Source organism: Aythya marila (genome assembly GCF_965140915.1).
Source record: "Aythya marila genome assembly, chromosome: 2".
Taxonomy (NCBI): domain Eukaryota; kingdom Metazoa; phylum Chordata; class Aves; order Anseriformes; family Anatidae; genus Aythya; species Aythya marila.
The window spans coordinates 57,285,440-57,306,168 of record NC_139043.1 but is presented as its reverse complement, the minus strand read 5'-3'; the positions used below and the strand labels follow the sequence as shown (position 1 = coordinate 57,306,168).

At 39.2% G+C, this 20,729-nt stretch overlaps 1 protein-coding gene across 4 annotated transcripts in view; it reads right to left on the bottom strand.

Annotated features, from left to right (window-relative positions):
- Positions 1 to 20,729, bottom strand: part of TPK1 (thiamin pyrophosphokinase 1) — a 328,823-nt gene that overhangs the window by 113,658 nt on the left and 194,436 nt on the right. For all 4 annotated transcript variants that reach the window (XM_082752566.1, XM_082752567.1, XM_082752569.1 and 1 more), the window contains one exon: positions 11,158 to 11,253. In XM_082752566.1, the coding sequence (XP_082608692.1) occupies positions 11,158 to 11,253 (96 nt within the window). The remainder of the gene's footprint in view (positions 1 to 11,157; positions 11,254 to 20,729) is intronic.

Genomic DNA, 20,729 nt, shown 5'->3' with positions numbered 1-20,729 from the left:
CATATAACACCTGATAGCTAGATGGAAGAGGAAAAGGTAATCTTGAAATCCAGCCACAGATTGCAGGAGAAGGAAATGCTTTACTCTTAGTTCTACTATTGTCTTGTGTTTGTATCTGTGTCCTGAATGACTCAATTTCAGTGCTTTGGCTTTGCTATCTCCTACAGGTATGTGGAAAGTCTGTGGATATATACGACATCATCTGGCATAAATTTTGTGGAACATAAACTTCATAACCATTGACTTTAGTTTTCTGCAAGTACGGAAGAATAACTTGTGAAATTCACGTGAAATGGATCCCAGGCAATCTGAATCTGACTGCTTGCTCTTGTGCTGAATATTTGTGGATGACCTTGATCAAGCAGTACTCCCTGTGCCTTCTGGGGAATAAGGACAGCAATTATGCCTGCTCTACTACTGCTGCTCAGCTGGAGCGCAGCTCTACAATGTGTGCTGCGTACAAGATCAGGGTCATTGGAATTCCTTATTGCCTTAAGTTTTCTGGGTGAAGTGTCCCTGCTCCACACCTTTACATGCCACTGTAAGTAGGCAAAAGTGCACTAAAACTCTTACAGTAACCTGCTCACTGAGGCTTGGAGGAGAACAAGTTCTGGTTTTGACCCTGATGTGTTTATTGTGTGCATGAACAACCAGGAACATCAATCATGTGTTTTCTGCAAACTTTACACACTCTTATTTCAAAACAGCATGGAAAGACACTCACATGTAGCAAGCTCTCCCAATTTAGCACCTCACTGCTCCCATGGCTGAAACACTGACAGTGGTGTGTAACTGACAGTGTGTGTGTTGTGGTGTCACCCCCACAGAAAAGTAAAACCAATTGTTGTAAGCTATCATGTCTCTAAGAAAGCAAGCTCTGGATTTCTATTAGCAGCAATGCAAGAGACCCTCAAAAGATTATGCTAAAATGGTCTAGAAAATCTCTTTAACGATCCCCTATTCACTTGTCTCTAGTGCCAAAAGCTGTGTTTGGCACATGCTGTGCTTTTAATTTCTTCGTATACTGCCTCCAGGAGTAAAAAAGAAATAACAAACTAACTAAAACTTCCCATCAATGAACAACTCAAGGGAGGAAAAGCGATCCTATCATCTCCAAGAGAATCTGTTCTTTGTGAGCTTTATATTTCACATTTCACTTAACTCTGATTGTCAGTCTTTATTTAAAAGAAATCTGGAGCATAATCCAAAGGTAGCATTTGCAAAGTCTCCAGCTGACTGTGTATAAAACCAAAAGCATATATATTTTTAATACTGTAGTCTGTTTTCTTTCAGATTACTATCCAAAAGCACCACTACACCTGAGTGCACTAAATCTATATTTAAAAACACAGCCAACCAGCAGGTACAAAACAAATATCATCCAGAATGGCCTTCCTTCTCCTCTCCTCTGACACGCTTCCATCCTGTGCCAAGGCCAGCAGGACAGCACAAGCACAACCCACCGTGTCCTGCACCACTTGCAGCTCGAGCCTGCCTGAAACCCATGCCAAAGGCTGGTCCCATGGGCAGGCAGAGCACTGCATGGTGAAAGGCTTCTTTGCTGGGAAGGCTCTCCCTAAAGGCTTCTATTATTTCCCCAGGGGGAACCACGGCTCCTGCTGGGGCACGCTGGCAGAGATATCCTCATGCAGGAAGGTCCCCCCCAAGTTGGGACCCCAACGTTTAGAGACCCTTTACAGAATTATTTTCTCTCACTGTCACAAAACTTCCTTTCATTTCCCTTCACATTTTTTTTTCCACTTTTTTGTTTTTGTTTCAGTTCCTGATCAGAGAACAGGCCCAGGATCCTTGGAAAGGTTACAAAGGAGGTGAACAAATGTGTTGTATTTCCAGGCAGTGGGGTAGGTTTTCTACAAAAAAAGGGTTATTCTGTGAAATGCGCTGCCAGCAGCCCACAGGTGTTTACAACTGTACGAACAGAGAGAGCCAACTTTAACACTATGACAGATGAAATCGTTTCTTTTGGCTTTTTAAACCAAATGAGTTTTTTCTTTTAAATTCATTTTCTGCCTATTTTTATTTCCATTCTGTTACGCTAAATTTAGAAAACAAACATTTTTAAAGGAAAGCATTCTGCACAGAACACAGGAAAAAAAAAAAAAAAAAAGATCTCCATTTCCAAAGCTATGCCTTTTTTTTTTTTTTTTTTTTTTTAACTTCATCTGAATAAGAGTTAACGGCTCAGGCTAGCTAAGCTCAGGCACTCTTCCTGCACATTTTAACATTTAGCAATGAAGTTTGTATGAAAGACACCATAAATAATGCGGAGCTATACTGAATCCTTACTCTCTTACAGCAACAACACAGAGGAGATAATGGTAAGTGAGATATTTGCATCTAACTAGGAGGAGACGTTAGCTCTGCTATTTAAAAAGTTTAAATTTGGGTTCATACAGGTCTGAGGATGTCCTGATAGGTCTCAACAGAGCAGTAGTATTTTCAACTGGTCTCAACATTAATCTTCATGATGAACAAGGGGATAATAGCCTGTCTTATTATTCTCAAGGGTCAGATATAAGACCTGAAACTAAAGACAGAAAAATTTCCTCATGTCTCTCAGGTCCTATGCTACAAATGGTTTCCCTTTTGAGTGATTTCACTGAATACTTGGGCCGTACAGATTTTTTTCTTTTCTTCATGGGAGTACTGATTTGCAGGAAAAAGTCCTAAATTTATACATTTGTTTCTAGGAGGCCAGTGATATTCCAATACTGAAGGAAGTAGGTTAGGATCTTGGACGCCAATTTTCCTTTTCGGAGTAGGTTCAGTATTTATAGGAGGTAAGCTAAACATAGCCTGAATAACGTCAGCTTACATTCATTACAAAACCTATTTTTTTTCCACACTGTCCTCTAGACCATATAAATATATCCATGCACTTAAAAAGAAATGTAGTGTGATTTCTTTAAACTGGAGGCGCTTGTGAAGCTGTAAACATTTTATGCTCACATTTAATTTGCACAAATACTGAGCTTTAATTGTTCAGTGTTTAGCTGTTCAGTTGTTTAAAAGGGAAGCGTAACAGGTACTCTAAGCAAGCTGGAAAGATGATTCCCAAAGCCACCCCTTGGAAATATTTGACACAGTCAAATTAAAAGGTAACTGGTTAAAAAAGAACAGCACTGAGCATCAGAAGTAGGAAAGCCTGGCTGCCAGGGCAGCTCTGCTGCTAAGTCCCTTCAGTCTCTGCTGAACTTGTGCTGCTGCCTTTGTCAGACTGGGAACGCTGCATGGGCTTCCTAGGTATCACCTGGCTGCCTCATCCTCACAATATTTGTGAAGAGAATAAATTGCTCTAAGACAAATCCCCTTCCTCTCCCTTCTAGATCACTGCTGGTGTCAGCCCAGGTCCAGAAATGAGGGACAGTCAAAGGACTGCAGAAGACAAAGAGGCCTGAGGACTATAAGGCTAAACCACTTCTGTGCAGCATAACCCATACACTTATAATTTGCTACATTCCCACTACATTCCCCCCTGTCCCTCTCCCCCTCCAGGATATTCCTATCTAAGCAAGAAAAAAAAAATTTAAAAGGCCTATAACAGATTAAAAAGATTTGACTGGTAATACAATTTCACTTTCTTCTGATTATTCAAAATCCAATGTTACAAAAAATGGGAAAAAATCATGAAAACAAAGAACCCCAAACCAGTAAGTGTTCTTATATGCATGACTTAAGTTAAATAAGTTTCCCTGAGCAGGAAACCTTGAAGAGATGCCACAGAAAAAGGTTAGTTTGTTGATTCACCTACTGAATGAAGGACGAGATCACTGCTGTTTATGAAGTTCATCAATTTGTTCTCTCCAAAGCCATTTTTCTATACTTATGGATGTAGAAAACTGCTAAAGGTATTTATAAAAATACCTAAAAGCCACAAAACTGTCATTTATTCTTGACAAGCATCTCAGTCTAATAGGAAGATATCATACTTGAAATGTAGAAAATGTACTGGCTATTATAATCTGCAGTTAAAATTTGCTGTACCAGCACAAATTTCTTAATATGCTTAATTATAAAGATAAGCTTACATCTCATTAACCAAACAGAATTTCATAAAAATACTCGTAACTTATAGAGGGGACATTTCTTAACATCACAGTACTCATATGTTAAACGGAAAAAAATAATTTCAAGTTTTCTATGAGCATCTCAAACAACGAACTGAGCTCTTGGTCCTCAGGCTGCAGAAAAATTCCTAGTGTCAAAAGCTATGGCTCTTCAAGATTTCCTGCTACAGCTTCCATCTCCAAGGCTTTGTCAGTACAAATGCAACAGCCTTTTGAGAATAATGGTATGTTAATGTAGCCCACCACTTTCCCAGCATTGAGGCAGTTACATCAGCAATTGCTACTATCGGGGAAGCTGAATAAACTCTGCTGTTGAAGGCAAAAGAGGCTGCATTAATTTAAAAATATAGGGAAAAAAATAATCATGTTTTCTATCAAAAATAGTTATAAACAGGACAAAATTGGTGATTACAAATGGAACAGCAAGCCACCTGTAGTAACCTCATGTTCTGTATTTCAAAAATTTACTTCATGGCTAAACTGTGGAAATGGAAGATGGTTGTCGGAAACCTTGGATTCTGAACGGATACCACAGTCTAGCTCATGAGTAACCTCTCCATTCCCCAAACTGCCCAAGTGAACTGTGCTTTCCCCTTTGTTCTTTTCCACCCCAAAGTTTGACATGGGGTTTATCTGTGTTTTTAAACTAACAAACGGAAATCAATACATTCTCCATCAATTTTGTTCTGCTTCTGCCTTTTTTCTTTAAATTATCTTCACAGACCAAATACATGCCCTAGCAGAGTATTTAAACACTGCATAAGAAAAATTCACAGTATATGATGCAGTATGTTCTTGCAGACATCCATTTTACATTAAATTATTTAACACAAATGCCTAAGATATTTAGTGTATCGTGATGCCCACAGTTACAGAGGAACAGGTAGACAGCCTGCTCCCTTCACAAAAGATTAGGGTGTTTCTGATATCCTTCATTACAGGAGTGTACCTTGCCATACCTTCACAACGGGAAGCTTTGAAATATTTCCACAGTAGGTTGGATGGGGTAGATGTTGCATTTCTGGAGGGTGGATTTAGACCTTAGAGTCAAAATGGTCAGCACTCAAGGATATGTCTGTATACCCTACAGGATGGATTTACCCCTGCTGAAAGTTATTATGAGATTCTACACATTAAAGTGGGAATTCATAAGAAACACTTTAGATATGGTTGTTTCTGAAGAGGATTTTACTATTAATAACTTATGAAAATCTTTTGATATAGCACTTGACAGTGTAGAAACCTTTTATAAATGTATTTAACTTCCCTTAAATATATCTCATTTGCATTTTCTATTCTCCTCCAGTGAGGCATTAAGAAGAAAAACGCAACAGTGCCACCAAAACTGAACAGGTTTATTCTTAGCCCTGCATACAGATAGAGCCATAAACTTCAGTCTCCTCCTAAGAGCTTCACAGTCCTGCTCCATGCCAGCTTTGGTACCTTCCAAACAGCCTCTCCCTCTGTTTCTGATACTCCCTGTTCCCAAATCCTTGTAATGACCCACCAGTCCTCATTCCTAGGCTTTCCTTTAACTACCATTCCCACTGCTGTTCTTGGCACCCTGAGTTTTTTAGAAAATTAGAACTAGTGTCCTTCTGTGAAATTACCAGCCACTAATGTGAGCAGCAAAATTTCAGTTCAGTCAGGAGCTGAAGCCAGTATGTTAATTGTCACAAAAACGTCATGCCATCAAGAATGACCTCAACAGACTGACAAAACCAAAGACTGGTCAAACGGAGTCAGGTTACATCTTTTCTACATGGGATTGTTCTTTATGTCAAGAAATTCTTCTCTTTAAAATCGTTAGATCTGCTTACTATAGCATTTTCTTTTCCTTCAGGGTCTTTTTCTTCGGGTAAAGACAAGCCAGGGAGTGCTTAATATGCTGTTTGAACACTACATAGCTGAAGTGGAACATCAACAGCACTTCATTGTCTTCTCTCAAGCACTTTATGAACACATGACTTCACTACATTAGGCTTAGTCTCCCTCAACAGAAAAGAGAGCGGACTAATTTTACACTTCCTATAAAAGGGCAAAGGGAAGAATGCTTGTATTCACATATAAGAAGTAATACCATAGGCTGCTGATAGAATGAGCCTTTAAATTGCAATTTTAAAATGGAAATGTTAGTATAGTATCCTTTTACTGCAATGGGTTTTTGAGAAGAGTTGCTTTGGATTTTTTCACCTTTTCATATTGACACTAATGCTTTTTTTATCAATTGAAACACTCTAATAAAAAAACACTAAAAGGCATTTAGTTTTCAATAAAATCAATTTTTTTATATCTTCAGCTCATGTAAGCAAATGAGGTGCTTTAACTTTTAAACAGAAAAGATAATAAAGCTAAATGAAAAGTCCTGGAGCTTAGCTTTAAGACTAAACGGTATTTTAGATGAAACAGTTAAAGAACACAGAGTTTGCAACTCTGAGATAAAGATAATGGCTTAAATCTATCATTACATTATGCAGATTCTCCTTGGAGCTGCATAATTGATAAATACACTTCCATATCCTATTGGAGTGTGCTGCTGTGAGCTGCCTGTGAGTGAGACCAGGGAGAGTGTTATGGAAAGAGGGCATGATAAAGACCAGGAACTGAAGGATCCCCAGCTGGACCACTACCATATTGGGATACCATGGACAAGTCGCTTCTGTACATCTGCTTTTTTATCTGCAAGATGGAGATAACGATGTTCACTTTTAATGTAAGATCTGCTGATCTCAAAAAAAGATACTGTAAGCAAGTCTACCATTTCTGCTAGCTCAGATGGTTTCTTGAAATAGCTTATGTTACATAAGAGAAAGTTAAGACCAGCAAATTGTATCAGACAGAAATTACTGAAAATAAGCGTACTTGAAGGTCTTGTAATGAGAAAACAAAAGTACTCACATAACTATAGAACAAAAAGTGATTAAAGCAGTAAAACGAAATATGGACATGTAAAGTTGAATAGACCATTAACAAGGTAAAAGAAACAAATGTCAGAAATAAAGACAAAGCTACTATGACATTAAAAAAAATCACATAGGGATAGGAAGGTATACTGACAGAAAAGTTGTGGGTATATATAAACATACATGCACATCTGTGTACACATGCATACACACAGTCATGCAGAAAGAGAGAGATATTTAACAGCCTTTAGGTTGCAAAGAAACTTCAGGAGTCAGATTCTGTTGGTGGTACTTCACTGCTTCACCCATCCAACACAATTCAATTCACAAATGAATTAGGGTTGTGGAGAGGGAAAATTAAGACCAATACTAACTAGGTCTATACGGCTTGGTACTGCTTGTCCTAACGTTCACTGCAGTATGCGATTATAAATATACACAATTAGATGACTCAGATATCACAAAATGACCCCAATACTGCTTCCTGAATGACTTGGCTAAGCAAGCCAATTATGATATTGCATTACACAATGTAAACCAGAAATGATTGACCCTGAGGATTCAGAAACTTTCTCAGAGTTTTTCTTTGAGAAAAGGGAAAAGTAATAATGAACTCAGAAACTTATACCATATGACAGAATTACTGCTCTTTGTATCAAACAAGCAATTCAAGAACTAACAAGGTGTTTTTTCTCCCAGATCTGCCTCAGTAGGCTGTTAACTCCAGCTGTACCCTTCATTGTGGTAAAGGCATTCCTAAGGCCTCTTTCCAAACTGAATTCTCCAACAACCAGTTAAATCTAAACTGACTTTGCAGCCTTCTCTTCCATGGGGGCACTGGGTATCTGTCTCACTGTGTCTGTCACTCAGGTGGCTGCAGGCAAGAAAGCTGTATGACATGATTACCTTTCAGGACTCCATTCCTCTGTTCAAAAGTTATTTATTCACAAGCAATCTGGGTGAGTGGGAAAGAAGAGGAGGAGGACAGAAGTGTGGAAATGGAAAACAAACTACCAAAACTGAATTCCTTTGGAACAAAATATTGCCCCCGTAAGCTCCCGAGAGCTCAAAAGTCTCGTTCACATAGAACTTTTGTAGAGGTGACAGATCAGAGTAGAAATGTTATCCATCCAGTGCAGCAGATAAATGATAACTTATTCTCTAACCAACTGAAGAACATCTGTTTCAAATACTTCAGCATCTCACAGTTGAATTTCATCCAGACAAACTATGTCACAAGATTTTGGATCCAGGCTATACATTGAATTTCATTTCCTAATTTAGCATATTGCTACCCAGAAAGAGCAGCCACACACACAGCATGACTGCAAATTATTACTATTATTATTATTATTATTTATCTACTAAAAATAGACTTTCCTTGTTCAGTAATTTCAACTATAAATCATTGGGAAACAGACTTATAGTGCCTCTTTGACATGTACTCTGGTTAAGCCAGCCAGAATCAGTAAAAGTCAAAGCTGGAGATACATCTTTGTTCAGCTGGAACCAGAAAAACATATTTTACCCAGTTAATATTCTCAGTTAAAAGGAAAGCTTTTATGATAGTCTTTCCTGAAGGAGAAAAAAAATCCACACTATGACATGCAGGTTTGTACTTCAGGCCAAAAATGCAAATGCAGGTGAACAACTCTTTCCACTTTTAGACACTGGACCTTTCTTCTCAGATTTGTGTACTTTCTGAGTGAATGCAGAATTCAGTGACAGCTTTCTTCTCTGAAGTTATCTGCATTCTCCTCAAAGGTTTTAGATCTACGGCTAGAACAGTCTGTTTCCTTATCACTTGACATTTTCATGGCAAAATGTTTCCCATAAAGATGCCTAAATTAAGTGCAATTTTAGGTATTTATAGGGGCTGGAGTTTCAGAGAAGCCAAGTGGTTGCATCCATTAACTGAGGCCAATAAATGTTGCAAATGCGCAGAAACTCTGTTATTGGGGAACCAGGCATCAAACTAAGCACTGCATCATCAGCACATCCAAAAGTATCACTAATTCTCCTACTAATGAAGTGTACTTAACACTTCTGATCATAGGGAAAATTTGAACCCTTCTACTTTATACAGTTGTGATACAGTTTTGTGTTCTTTTTGCTTAAGCTTCGCATATTAGTTGCTTAAGTTGAGTCAATGACTTCCTGAAGCCCCTTACATCAGAAAATGCAAAAAAACAAAAATAAAAATGTATGCTTTAGTTAGTATGAATTAGCCGATGGCATCTTCTTATACTTCATGGAACAGACACCACAAAAAAAAAAAAAAAAAAAAAGCAGCAGCTAGCATTTAAGGAATGCAGTACTTAGTTTATAGATAACATGTCTGATTTACTTCTTGCACCTCTGAAAAACTGCATTTAAAGCTGGTCTCAATTACGTCTTAAGTATAACAGCATGACAGTGTAACTAAACTGAAGTCTTAGGTTTAGTGCGTTGGCGTGAACTCTACACAATTACTGCAATTACACTCTGGCTTGCACTTTACAAAACATCACAGAGGATTATAGTGCAATATTCTTTAACTAACTTAACAGGATTTTACCTAGTAGAGAGATCAAAGAATTCCAAGTTTACAAATAGACTACTTACTGTTGAAACATATCTGTAAGCTGTCATGTTCCCACTGCTCTTATTTTAAGCACACATTGATTATTCATTATAAAACCTCTTCTGATAGCTTAAAAAATGCCTCTGTAGATGAGATTTGATAATGAACTGAATCCAGGAAACATTCAGGTTCTTCTTCATTCTACGGGTAGTTACATTAAGAGGGAAGCACCTTACTTGTCAAAGTCAAAACAAGTCCTAGGTGTAGGTGGCTCATCAGTTCCGATCACACTCATTATCATTCATGTTCTAGGTGGCAAGACACCCTGGTGTGCTTTTCTGATGATAAATGCATAAAATTAATTAATAGAAAAAAAAAAAAAATGAAGTACCAAAGAGCTTCCTGGCTCACATACTAACAGGTAAGAGGTGCATGAGGACCTCTCCTATCTCTGTCTATACTGATAGGGGAAAAAAAAACAACTAATGAACAACAGCATGTACTGGGCACTGTGCAACAGCACTCTGACGTGTCACACAGACATACACCTCCTTCAGAAGACTAAGGCATTTCAAAACAACCAGCAAAAACTGGGTAATTATGTATCAGCCTGGAATGAGGAGAGAAGAAAGAGGGAGTGGTATTGGCATTTCCATCTCTTGCTGCCTTGTTGGAGAACAAGTGATTTCAGGAAGTCAGTGAACTTTCCTATCCTGCTACAATAAAAACGGGAAAGGAGGAGGTTTGCAATGTCCTTCCATCTTGTGTGCTGTTGCTTTCATTTTCTTATAAGCCCCTTGCCCTCACTATTGGTAAGAGGATGTAACAGCTGTTTCCTCTCAGCTCTTTTCACCCAGAGTTTGAGAGCGGAGAGGAGAGCTCAGCCCTTAAGAAGGAATGCTCCATGGGGAGAAAAGAACAGCAATCCCAAGAGCACATCTGCCATCAACTCATCATGTTGAAGTTCCTGACAAATTTTAACTTCGCATCTTGGAGAGATGAAACGAGAGCCTATGAAACAAACTATGGAAAGGGAGGGGGCACAGTGCCTCCTTTGCCTTTCCAATGAAAGGAGCAGCTGACAACTCCATATGGTTCTTTTTAAGTTTAGCGCACTTCTTGCTCTGCAAAGGTTCCATTTGATTTCAGGGGAACCTTTGCAGAAGGAGATATTGCTCACCATATGTAATGTTGGCAGGATAAGATTCCCCCTTCCATCTCACCTTTGGGAGGAGAGAAGAAGGAGATATGAACATCAAGGCTCAGTATGCCAAGACTTGAAAACATATTTACATGCCAAAGCGGGACTCTTGCTTTGAACACCAGCCACAACAGCTCTTCTGCATTTTGGGTTGTTCATTAACAGAAATCAATACAAGTTGCCTTTTAAGAAAGCCAACGCTTATTTGTTGACACACTGGGTAATTTCTTTTAGCAGAAGCATTGATGCTTACAAGGTGTGCAGTAAACATGGCAAAACCTCAGAATGGCAAGGCTACAGAAGATAATACTTCATTTCAGTGCAAACTTAAAACATAAACCTAAGTATGTGGAGAGAAAGAGTAATTATTAACAAGCAGGGACGTAGATGTTGTGCCTTTACCTGCAGGCTCTTTTCCTCTATCTTTTTCTGGAGAATCTGAAGGCACTTGGTGAAGTCTGTGAAATCTTGATCCATGGTCTCTATTAACTCACATCCCTAGTGAAGAAGCAGCAAAAGAGAGAGAAAAATAAAATTAACACAACTTTCAGTTTTGAGAAGTAATGCTCTCTTTGATGAAATTAATTGCAGTTAACAACTCCTAAAGTCTCTGCATGGAGATAGAAGAATCAAGTAAAAGGCTATACCCTTACAGAGCCCAAAGACCCATCTAAGTCCCAGCTGAACAAATTATTATAAACCAGCTCTTTGGTAGGCACAGGAACAGATATTCCAAACCTATTGAGTATGTTCATGAGTTTGGATAAGCATGTTCTACGATATTCTGCTGGCTGGACAAATTCTGGTGTGGTGAGCTCTGGGTCATAAAGAACTTCCAGGATCAAATTCCAGGAAAATGATCTCCTGCTCTGGTACTACACTTACTACATTTCTGCTACATATATTGAAATGTGTATAAATGTATGTATACAAAATTTTCAAGTTTCCCAGAACCACTGAAGTTGTTAATTTGCAGTAATATCACAACAATCTCCTTGCAGTGGGCTAACATAGATGAGAACATGTTGAAGTGGAGAAGAGCAGAAGTTCAGACTTCTTGAGTGCTAAAGCAACTCCCGAGCCTCTGATGAAGAGCTGAGTGAGGAAAAATGAAATGTATCTACCACATAAAGTCACCACTCAAAGGGGCTTCAAAGATACCAAATACCCATACAGCTTCATAAATTAAAATAAGAACCATACATGCTGGATTTAGAGGTTCCCTCTCCTACCACTTCAAGGTCCCCTTAAAAGCCTCCTAGCTTTTTCTTTACCTGACAGTTTTTATGTTTCTCTATACACCATAACAACTGATAAGAGATAAACATTCAGAATACAGAATCTTTGCATGTGTGCCTGTGTATATAAAGTACATTATTTTGTTACATTAGGAAAAAAAAATTGAACTTTTAGGTTGCCTTTACCTCAGTGCTAAAAATAAAGATATAGAGGACAAAATTGCCCAGATCAGCACACAGAGAGTTTGGTGGATTGCACACAATAAAATAATGAGTCTCCAGTAGAAGGACATATGCTATCACTGAAATGCTTCCCCACACAGCCAGAACACATATAAAACCCAACAAAACTGTCATGCAGTAGGGGATCTGGATGAAGTGAAAGAAATGAGGAGGAGATAATGGCATGCTTTTTATTATACCCCTTACTTTTCTTTCTTCCTTCCTCAAAATCTTCTAAAAGGAAAAATGGTCAAAAGTAAAGCAGAAACTTTCTGATACCCCATGTTGCACTAAATGCCTTCTCAGGTAGGCCTGTTGAAGTGAAGCAAGCTTTAGATGCATTAGCAGATGTCACCATATACGTCCCTTTGCAGAAGCAACGTTGCTACCACCACAAAGAGGCTAGGAAAAATGCAACTGGAATCTGAATTCAGAGCTAAGTTTCAAACAATTTGAAGAGCTGCCATGTTCCCACTCTTCACCAGGAATGGCCAAAACATCAAATTGGCAGGGAGAAAAAGGCCTCAAGCCAACTGGGGACTGCAATCAATTTGGGAGTTGTGCAGGGCCAGCCAGAGACACTGAGGGAGCCTAAGAAAGGTATAGGGATGTTCTGGCCCATACAGTTGGACCTGAAAACTTCTGAAGTGAATTTGTTAATCAAAGCCCACTCTAACTGAAAAGACATGTCATCCACTAAGAGCAGGCTGCTCTCAGGCGGGCTCGTTATTGGCAGTGACAGTGGCAAGAGAGACCGCTGTGAGCAGCTATAAACAGACAGAACCTCCCCGGTCTTGCACAACCAGCTTTTGAACAGCACAGGAACGTGACAGATGCAGACAAAATCAACTGCGGGGACAGCTACTGCATGGCATGGGAGAAGAGGGGAACATGAGTTACCAGCTCCTAAATTTGCAGTAGAGAAGGAAGTCTTTTATCTTTTGCCAGGACCATTCCTTGGCTCCCCGGTGCTGGCAGAAGTGGCTTATAGGTACTGATTTATAAATAATAGATTTAACCCCAACCTGCCCCCAGAACTTCTGAAATACTCTTTCCGGCACTCACTAACAAGCCTGATATCCTCCTTAGACAGTCACTTCTTGGCAGCTGCAGCTACACTGCAATTCTGCTTTCCACCCACGAAAGAGCAAACTTACTCAACATCCTGTGTTTTTAAAGGGATGATGTACAACACCTTAAATTCATAGAATCACAGAATGGCGTGGGTTGGAAGTGACCTTAAAGATCACCTGGTTCCCACCCCTTTTGCCATGGACAGGGATGCCACCCAGGTTGCCTTGGGCCTCGTCCAGCTTGGGCTTTGTCCAGCCTAGGCCTCATCCAGCCTGGTCTTGAATACCAGGGCATCCAGGTCGGGTATCCACAACTTCTCTGGGATTAAAAGCTTCTCTTCTGTTTAAAAACATTTCACTTGAAGTTAGTTCTTGCCTAGCTTTTTCAGGATGTTCTTTGATAAGTTCTTTGGAGCAACTACGTGTCACTTCCAAAGCAAGATGACTTCAACATAGTGGCTGGAAGGCACTATCGGTCATTTGCCACAGCTCCAGAAGAAAGCTGTGAAGTACCACACATGGACATTCCACGTTCAGCCCTGCCAGGGTGTTTTCCACATATAGAAGGCCTTGAAAACACAATCACAGAAATGTGATTTTCTAAACTTATAAGTGGGATGTCAAATGCACTATTTGTCATAAATGCAAGTTGCTGTACCCATGGTATTGATACCAAGATGGTGCTGTGACAGCAGTAGCTAAAAATGAAACAGTTCAGCAGTGGTATCCTAAAACTGTTCACTCACTGTCTGCACGTTTGACACTTTATACAAGTACTACTGTAGATCACAATGAAAAAATGTTGACAGAGTGCCACCAGTAAAGCCATCAATTCCTTCAAATTAAACTCTGATTCTTCATTTTCTTTCCACATCAAACAGACAAGCAGTTTGGGAGCTGATGAGATTTTAGATCTGCTCCCTTCGCCACGACAGCAAAGAGACTGGCATAGTCAGACCCAAGGGAGTACAGGCAGCAGCACTCTGCCCGTATCCTCTCTCTGACCCTGCCGGAGTGAACGAATGTTCAGTTCACGTTCACTGATGGTGAGAGTTTTTGGTAAATCTGCTAAACCTGACATTAAAAAATCTAATATTGTATACCACAAAACTGGGCAACAGTTCAGGTGCAGTTCTTGCCAACCTTCACCATATTCACAAATGACGAACATCTTCAAGACAAAGCTTTCTGATGCAGCCAGGGTTTAATGAAAGGACCCTATAGTTATTGCAAGATAGGCAATAATGGTTGTAGTTTTATAGAATCTGCTCAACTTAATAACATTAACCTTTGGTAAGAAAGTTAAAAAGCCAAGCAAATGTAACATTAAGAAAGGTTAGAAAAATCAATAGCACACAGCAGGAAAGAAAACAATAGATTGCATCTGATGACGATATAACTTTGCTGAGTGATAGGATGAGGCACACACAGAATTAGACTTTGGCTGTTCTGTCTCATTATAGCAGTTATAGGAGGCACATTGCTAAAGAAGGAGGAGTGTGCCAGACACACATAATAGGATTATTGAACCCTATATTTCAGACAGACACTGAAACCAGACAGGCACTGAAATGTCAATCTGAACATCTCAGTACTTCTCCCGTTTTTAGAAATATTATGCATCACAGCATGCTGTGCATTTGAAGACAGCAGTGTGTAGATGTCCATTCCCACATGTCCTCATTAATCTCTTAGTAAAAGAAAGTTATGTTTGTTCTTTTTTTTCTCCTAATCTTTATAAGCATGAAAATATAATTAGGACAGAATATTTAAGATATCCTCATTTGCACTATATTTCCAAGGCCCTCCTATGGCAAGACCTCTGAGTCTAGCTTCTGAAGCCTGTGTCCGGCTGTGCTCAGCACGTGCACCAGTGATATCCAGTTCAGTCTTTTTAATGACTGTTGTTGAAGTAAGGTTCAATTTTGAGGTATCAATCTCAACACAGATGTACTCATGTATAGTGTTAATGGCAGACAGAGGAAAATCATATATCCTGAAGCTAAAAGAAAAGAGATGAGACAGCTTATAGAGCCTCTCAAAACCACCGCACAGACAAACGGTAAAGTTTAAGAAAGCTGTATAAATTAATTGGCATTTCTAAAGACTCTCCTTTCACTAAGCCTTACCTGCCGTCTCACGTAACAGAACAGTAATGCACCTGTCAATCCCAGCACCACACATGCCGGCTAAGTAACAGCTACAGATTCACAGAATAATTTCAATTGGAGGGGACTTTGGCAATTCACCTAGTCCAACATTTCACTTGCAGTAGCTCAGACTAGCTCAGGTTACTCAAGGCCCTTTCCAGTCCACATGGAGCACCTCCAACGATGGAAACTCCTTAACTTCTCTGCGCAACCTGTTCCAATGCTTGACCACTCTGAAGTGGTCTGAAGAAGAGTCTGGTTCTGTCTCCTCTGCCCTCCCAAAAAGAAGGGAAACCTTGTAATGTCATCTCTCCCTCACTTCTCTTCTGGAAGTTGAATGAATTGATTTCCCTCAGCCTTTTCTCATGCATCATGCGGTCCAGACTTCCCTAATGTATATTTCCCTTACATGCACTATATGGGTATGCAATATTTCCAGCTCAAAACCTGACAGGGTCTGCAAAGAGGCAGAGGGTATCTAGTTCTCCTCTTTTTAATCTAAATTTCTGGCCCTAGGGAGTTTCAGCTACTTCACCTCCTGGATCTCTCTTACATTTCTGCCTGCTTGAAGAAAAACCCCTAACATCTACAACCTTCATATACTAGCTGCAGTCACCTGAATGTTTTCAAATCCCACAACATTTTTTACACAAATATGCAGACAAATATTTACACTCCGGAGTGAAATGGATCCAACACAAGTGCTGCTCTAGACCAGGCACTGATGAAGAGAAACGGGCCCCAGGGTGTGACTGCAGGTCATGGACCACGCCTAGCCAAGAACATAGATGTGCATCAGTATCAGAAAGAAAACAACAGCAAAAAACTAGCTTGGGAAACATTCTGGAGGTGACAAGTCACCCAAACAGTGGTCTTCCCTACTGTTGGTCAAGTGTTTCACAACTGATCCAAAACAACTGCCCCAGAAAGGAAACTGAATGCTAGCATGGGGCAGAGAGGGAGCAGACTAGAATGTTCCAGATAACGTTTAAAAGGGGCAGGATTGGAAAAAAGAGAGAAAACAAGACCCTCTAGCTTAAGCTGCTGATAGTTATAAAAGCTGCATAGATTTCCTATAAGCCATAAATTAGTGGAGACTTATGTAGCAAGATGGCGCCAAAACCATGGAGCTGGTTTACCTCTATGAACTACAAACCAGGAGGAAATTAGTCAGTTGAATCCTTTTGCATTTGCGGAGTAGGATGCAAATACAGAAAGCAAAGCAGTCATGTTCACTGATTTCTTTTGGTAGTTTCAAATACTGTTGAACAACTAGTATTAAAAAGCTTCTGTTCTGATCAGCTTAGTTATATGAATTGCCTTTTGATTTTTGTAGTAGAGTCCAGGAAGTGTAATTGGAGAAAATGATATCGGATATTTAAATAGCCAAAAATACATAATTAAGTGAAATGCATTTTCTTTCATTTTTTGGACTCAAATTTGGCTGACCACTTGGCATCAGCACAAAACTAATACTGTACAGATTGGCTGGCCCTCAGTTCTGGGGTGGCTGATGATTTGACTCTTCCAATTGCACATTAGGTGGTGCTGCCATTCAGATTAACTACAGGAATTTATTAATCATGACGAAGCGTATGCACTGTAAGCCAAATAATGGAGATCTCCAGTGACAACCCCCTCCCCCAGAACAAACAAAGAATATCTGGTTTTGACCATCACTTCTGTCTAACCATACATAACACTATTTGATTTATTAAGCAAGTATTGCCTGGTGGCATGAGACAAACCCAGTAAATATATGTAAACATATGCACACCTCTGCAAACCGATAGCTACATGAACTTGTCAAATTTGAGAGTGTTAAAAAAAGGGCAATGTACTTGAAACTTTGACTGCAACAGCTGCAGCCTCTCCTCCCTTCCCCTCTTTCTATTTTGATACGGTCTTTTTCAAAGTAAATAAAATGTTTCCTGTTTGTGTTTTTAATGAGGCAGCATGTGGCTTCTGATGGAGGATAGCTTTTTTATACCATATATTTGATGTGAAGATAGAAGCAATGAAAGTGGTCTTCTGCATTAATTACGTTGCCCCCTTTCAAAAGAAAAGTCTATTTATCATGAAATCATGGCAATTGCTTGAAACGAACAAAATATAAATCTGTTTATTTGGTATTTAAACAATACCAAAGAAAGCCAACATGCCTTCTTTGCCACCTAGAGCAAACTGAAGTGCAGAAAACCAAAGATAATAATCATCATAAATCACAGCAACTAAACCCAAACAAGAACAACAACTTCTTAAAGGGAAAAAGAAAAAAGCCAAACAACAAAGCTAACCTTATATTTTCTGGATAAATTCACAGTGATTACCTGTACTGCAGTAAATTCTTTGGATTTATTAAGCCTCGTAAATAAAAGCAAGCATCTTAGATACTCACCCACAGGTCAGAAATTGCAACAAAACACACAATTACAATACGTTTATCAAAAGATCACTAACAACTTTTACCACTTTTGAACAACCAAGCGGAAAGGTAAAGGTGTTGAGTAAAAAACTGAAGTAGAAGGGCTTGTTAGCAGCTGTAGTCTCAAATTTACAATCCATGCCCCTCCATACCCATTTCTGGCATTTAAACAGTCAACCTACATTTGTACATCTCTGTGCAACCCAGACACGTTATCTCTCCAATCTGATGATTAAAACTGAGCACAGCACAGCAGTGACAGCCACCTGCTATTTTTGGATCTTCTTTGAAATTTCCCTTATGTGGCCTTCCTTGTCTAAAAACAAAAGTTCAGAGAGGGGAATTTTAATTGACGGTCAGGCTGACTCTATAATCAGTACCGTGAAAATCTTTTGTCTACCAGGCTGATTGGGCCCTTTGGAGCCTAACCTATTGATAGGGCTGATTAGAGCACCTCTCTTTCCTTGAAAAGTAAAGTGTAAACGGAAATTGTTCCTCTATCTGTGTGCATTTATGTATGAAGGTAGCTTGCGTAAGGGAAATCAGAGTGCTGGAACAGCGTCAGCCTCTGACAGAAGGGAAGCACATGCCATCGATCATGGACAGCATAGGCCACTACCTATGTCAGTGAGAGTCTTTTTTGTGGACTTGAATGCACTTTGAACCAAGACTAAGAACTGTAATGTTTCTAAAATGCTGTAACTTCATTTAAACACATATTAAAGCTAACATTATCTTTGGCAGTCAGCACAAATGACAACACAAGTCACACACTTTCCTGAAATAATGCTGAAAACACAAGCTGCCCCAAACATAAACCCCATGTCCCGTAAAAACTGAAGAATAGGGAATGCAGCATTCCTGGAAATTCAACCATCTGAGGTATCTTTTATGAGGTGGGAGGGAGGGAGGGAGAGAAGCTGCCTGAATTTCAAATCCCGTAACACTTTATGCACAGCAACCCAAAGTTATTTATTTATTTATTTATTAATTAAAAGAGCTCCAGGTTAACAGCTTTTGCTTTTTATCACGTGGTATGATGTGGTATGACAGATGCTCTAAAGAGCTAAAGTTAATAAGCAGGAACTGCATGTGAACTGACTTCAGTTTCCAGACTGATTATCAATTCTCAAGATTCATCTCAAGGTAAGAAAAACAAGGAGAAAACAGTAGGGCTTCTACTGGGGTGATTTCAAGGATCTGGGCTGGCAAATTTTAGCCATTCTGAACACTGTCTCTCTACGACCCTTTGGCAGCCAAGGGACTCAACAGTAGCATGACTGTGAAAATACACAAAAAAAAACCACGAGAGATGTTAAACAGAGTGGCATAAAAATCTCTGCAAGGCATTTCTAATCATTAGGATTATTTAAATATACATGGCCAGTGCAGCTAATCCCTATCTCTTGCATTCAGGATTTATGTGAGGGAATTCTTGTTCCTAAGCTAGTATCTGTCAGTATTTCCCTATTTTCAGAGGTATATAATTGATCTGAAAAGAATTTGGATTGCGAGAGGGGAGCTGCATCTCAGATATCGATCACTGAATAGAATTAATTGAGAACAGGCCCCAAATGTGCATTATGCTCACAGAAAAGGTGCTTTCTTACACAACTCTCCCAACATGTACAAAAAGAGTACAAAAGGATACAAAGATTTAATTATCTAAAGACAGCAAATTGAAAAGAGAAATATCTTCCTACATGTGGATAAAACTCCAAAATTTGTACTATCAATACAATTCAGCAACACATTCTTCATTTTGGTATTGGGGTATTAATGAAAATAGCAAGATGAGTCCCAAGACTGATCCTTTAGGAAAGTCACTGATTACTTCCCACTGGCTGTTAGTTTTCCTTTATGAACAGCCTCCTGTCTTTAATTCGTGTTTTAACTTCTAGCTGGGCTAGGTATATGGCCTGATAATACTCATTTTTTTTTCCTTGTTATTGTTTTCTCTGACAGTTTCTAAAGCCTCTCAGACTCAGCATAAAAGCTACATTTTAGAAGGAGAAGAAAAAACTTTCTTTAGGAGGAGATTATTCATTGTTTAGAATACCTCATCATTATAGAATCAGTTCATAAAGACCAAAAGGAGAATGCTACGTGGTATGTATCCTGAGCTCCATTCAGTGGGTCAGCTCCAGAGCTCAGCATTTTAAATGATATGCTGAGCCCCTCTTTCTTCTCCTTCAGTTTTGCAAGCATATTTCTCCTCCTCTGTGAAGGACACATTGCTATTTATTTAGCTATAGCATTTTGTACTGAACTGAACTTTGATGGGTACTTCTGAAGACCGAATACATTTTGCAAATGCATAATCTGCACGTAGGCCAATGGAAACGAGTTTCTCAAAGTCAAAAGAAAATTAATTGAAATCATTCTGTATTTCAGCAAGTGATATTAAGATGAAAGCAACAGCAAATAAAATAATAAGTAAACAAACCCAGCTTTATAATCCTTTTCCAAACATCACCAAACCATCTGGGAGCAATGAACACAAGGAGCTGACATGTTGACATTCTGATAGGCAGAAGGGAAAGCTCAGGAAAATGAAACCCCTGCCCAGCACAGCAGTTCTGACTTCATCGCCAGCAAGTGTTCCACAGAGTACAAATACATTTCCAAGTGAAATTCAGGATATATTTCCACATAGATGAAGTAGATTCTTGAATAATCAAAGATCACACATCATATTCACAAAGTTGTATTTTCAATTTGTGGAGGGGCTCAGCTACTCCTAGCTGAATTGTGAGGTTGCTGAATAAACATTAAGTCTTTAGGTCTGAAGTAACTTGATTACTTGGTAAGTTGGAAACCAAGTTTATCTTCCAGGTATACTTCAGTGCCTGCTTTTTCAGTAGTC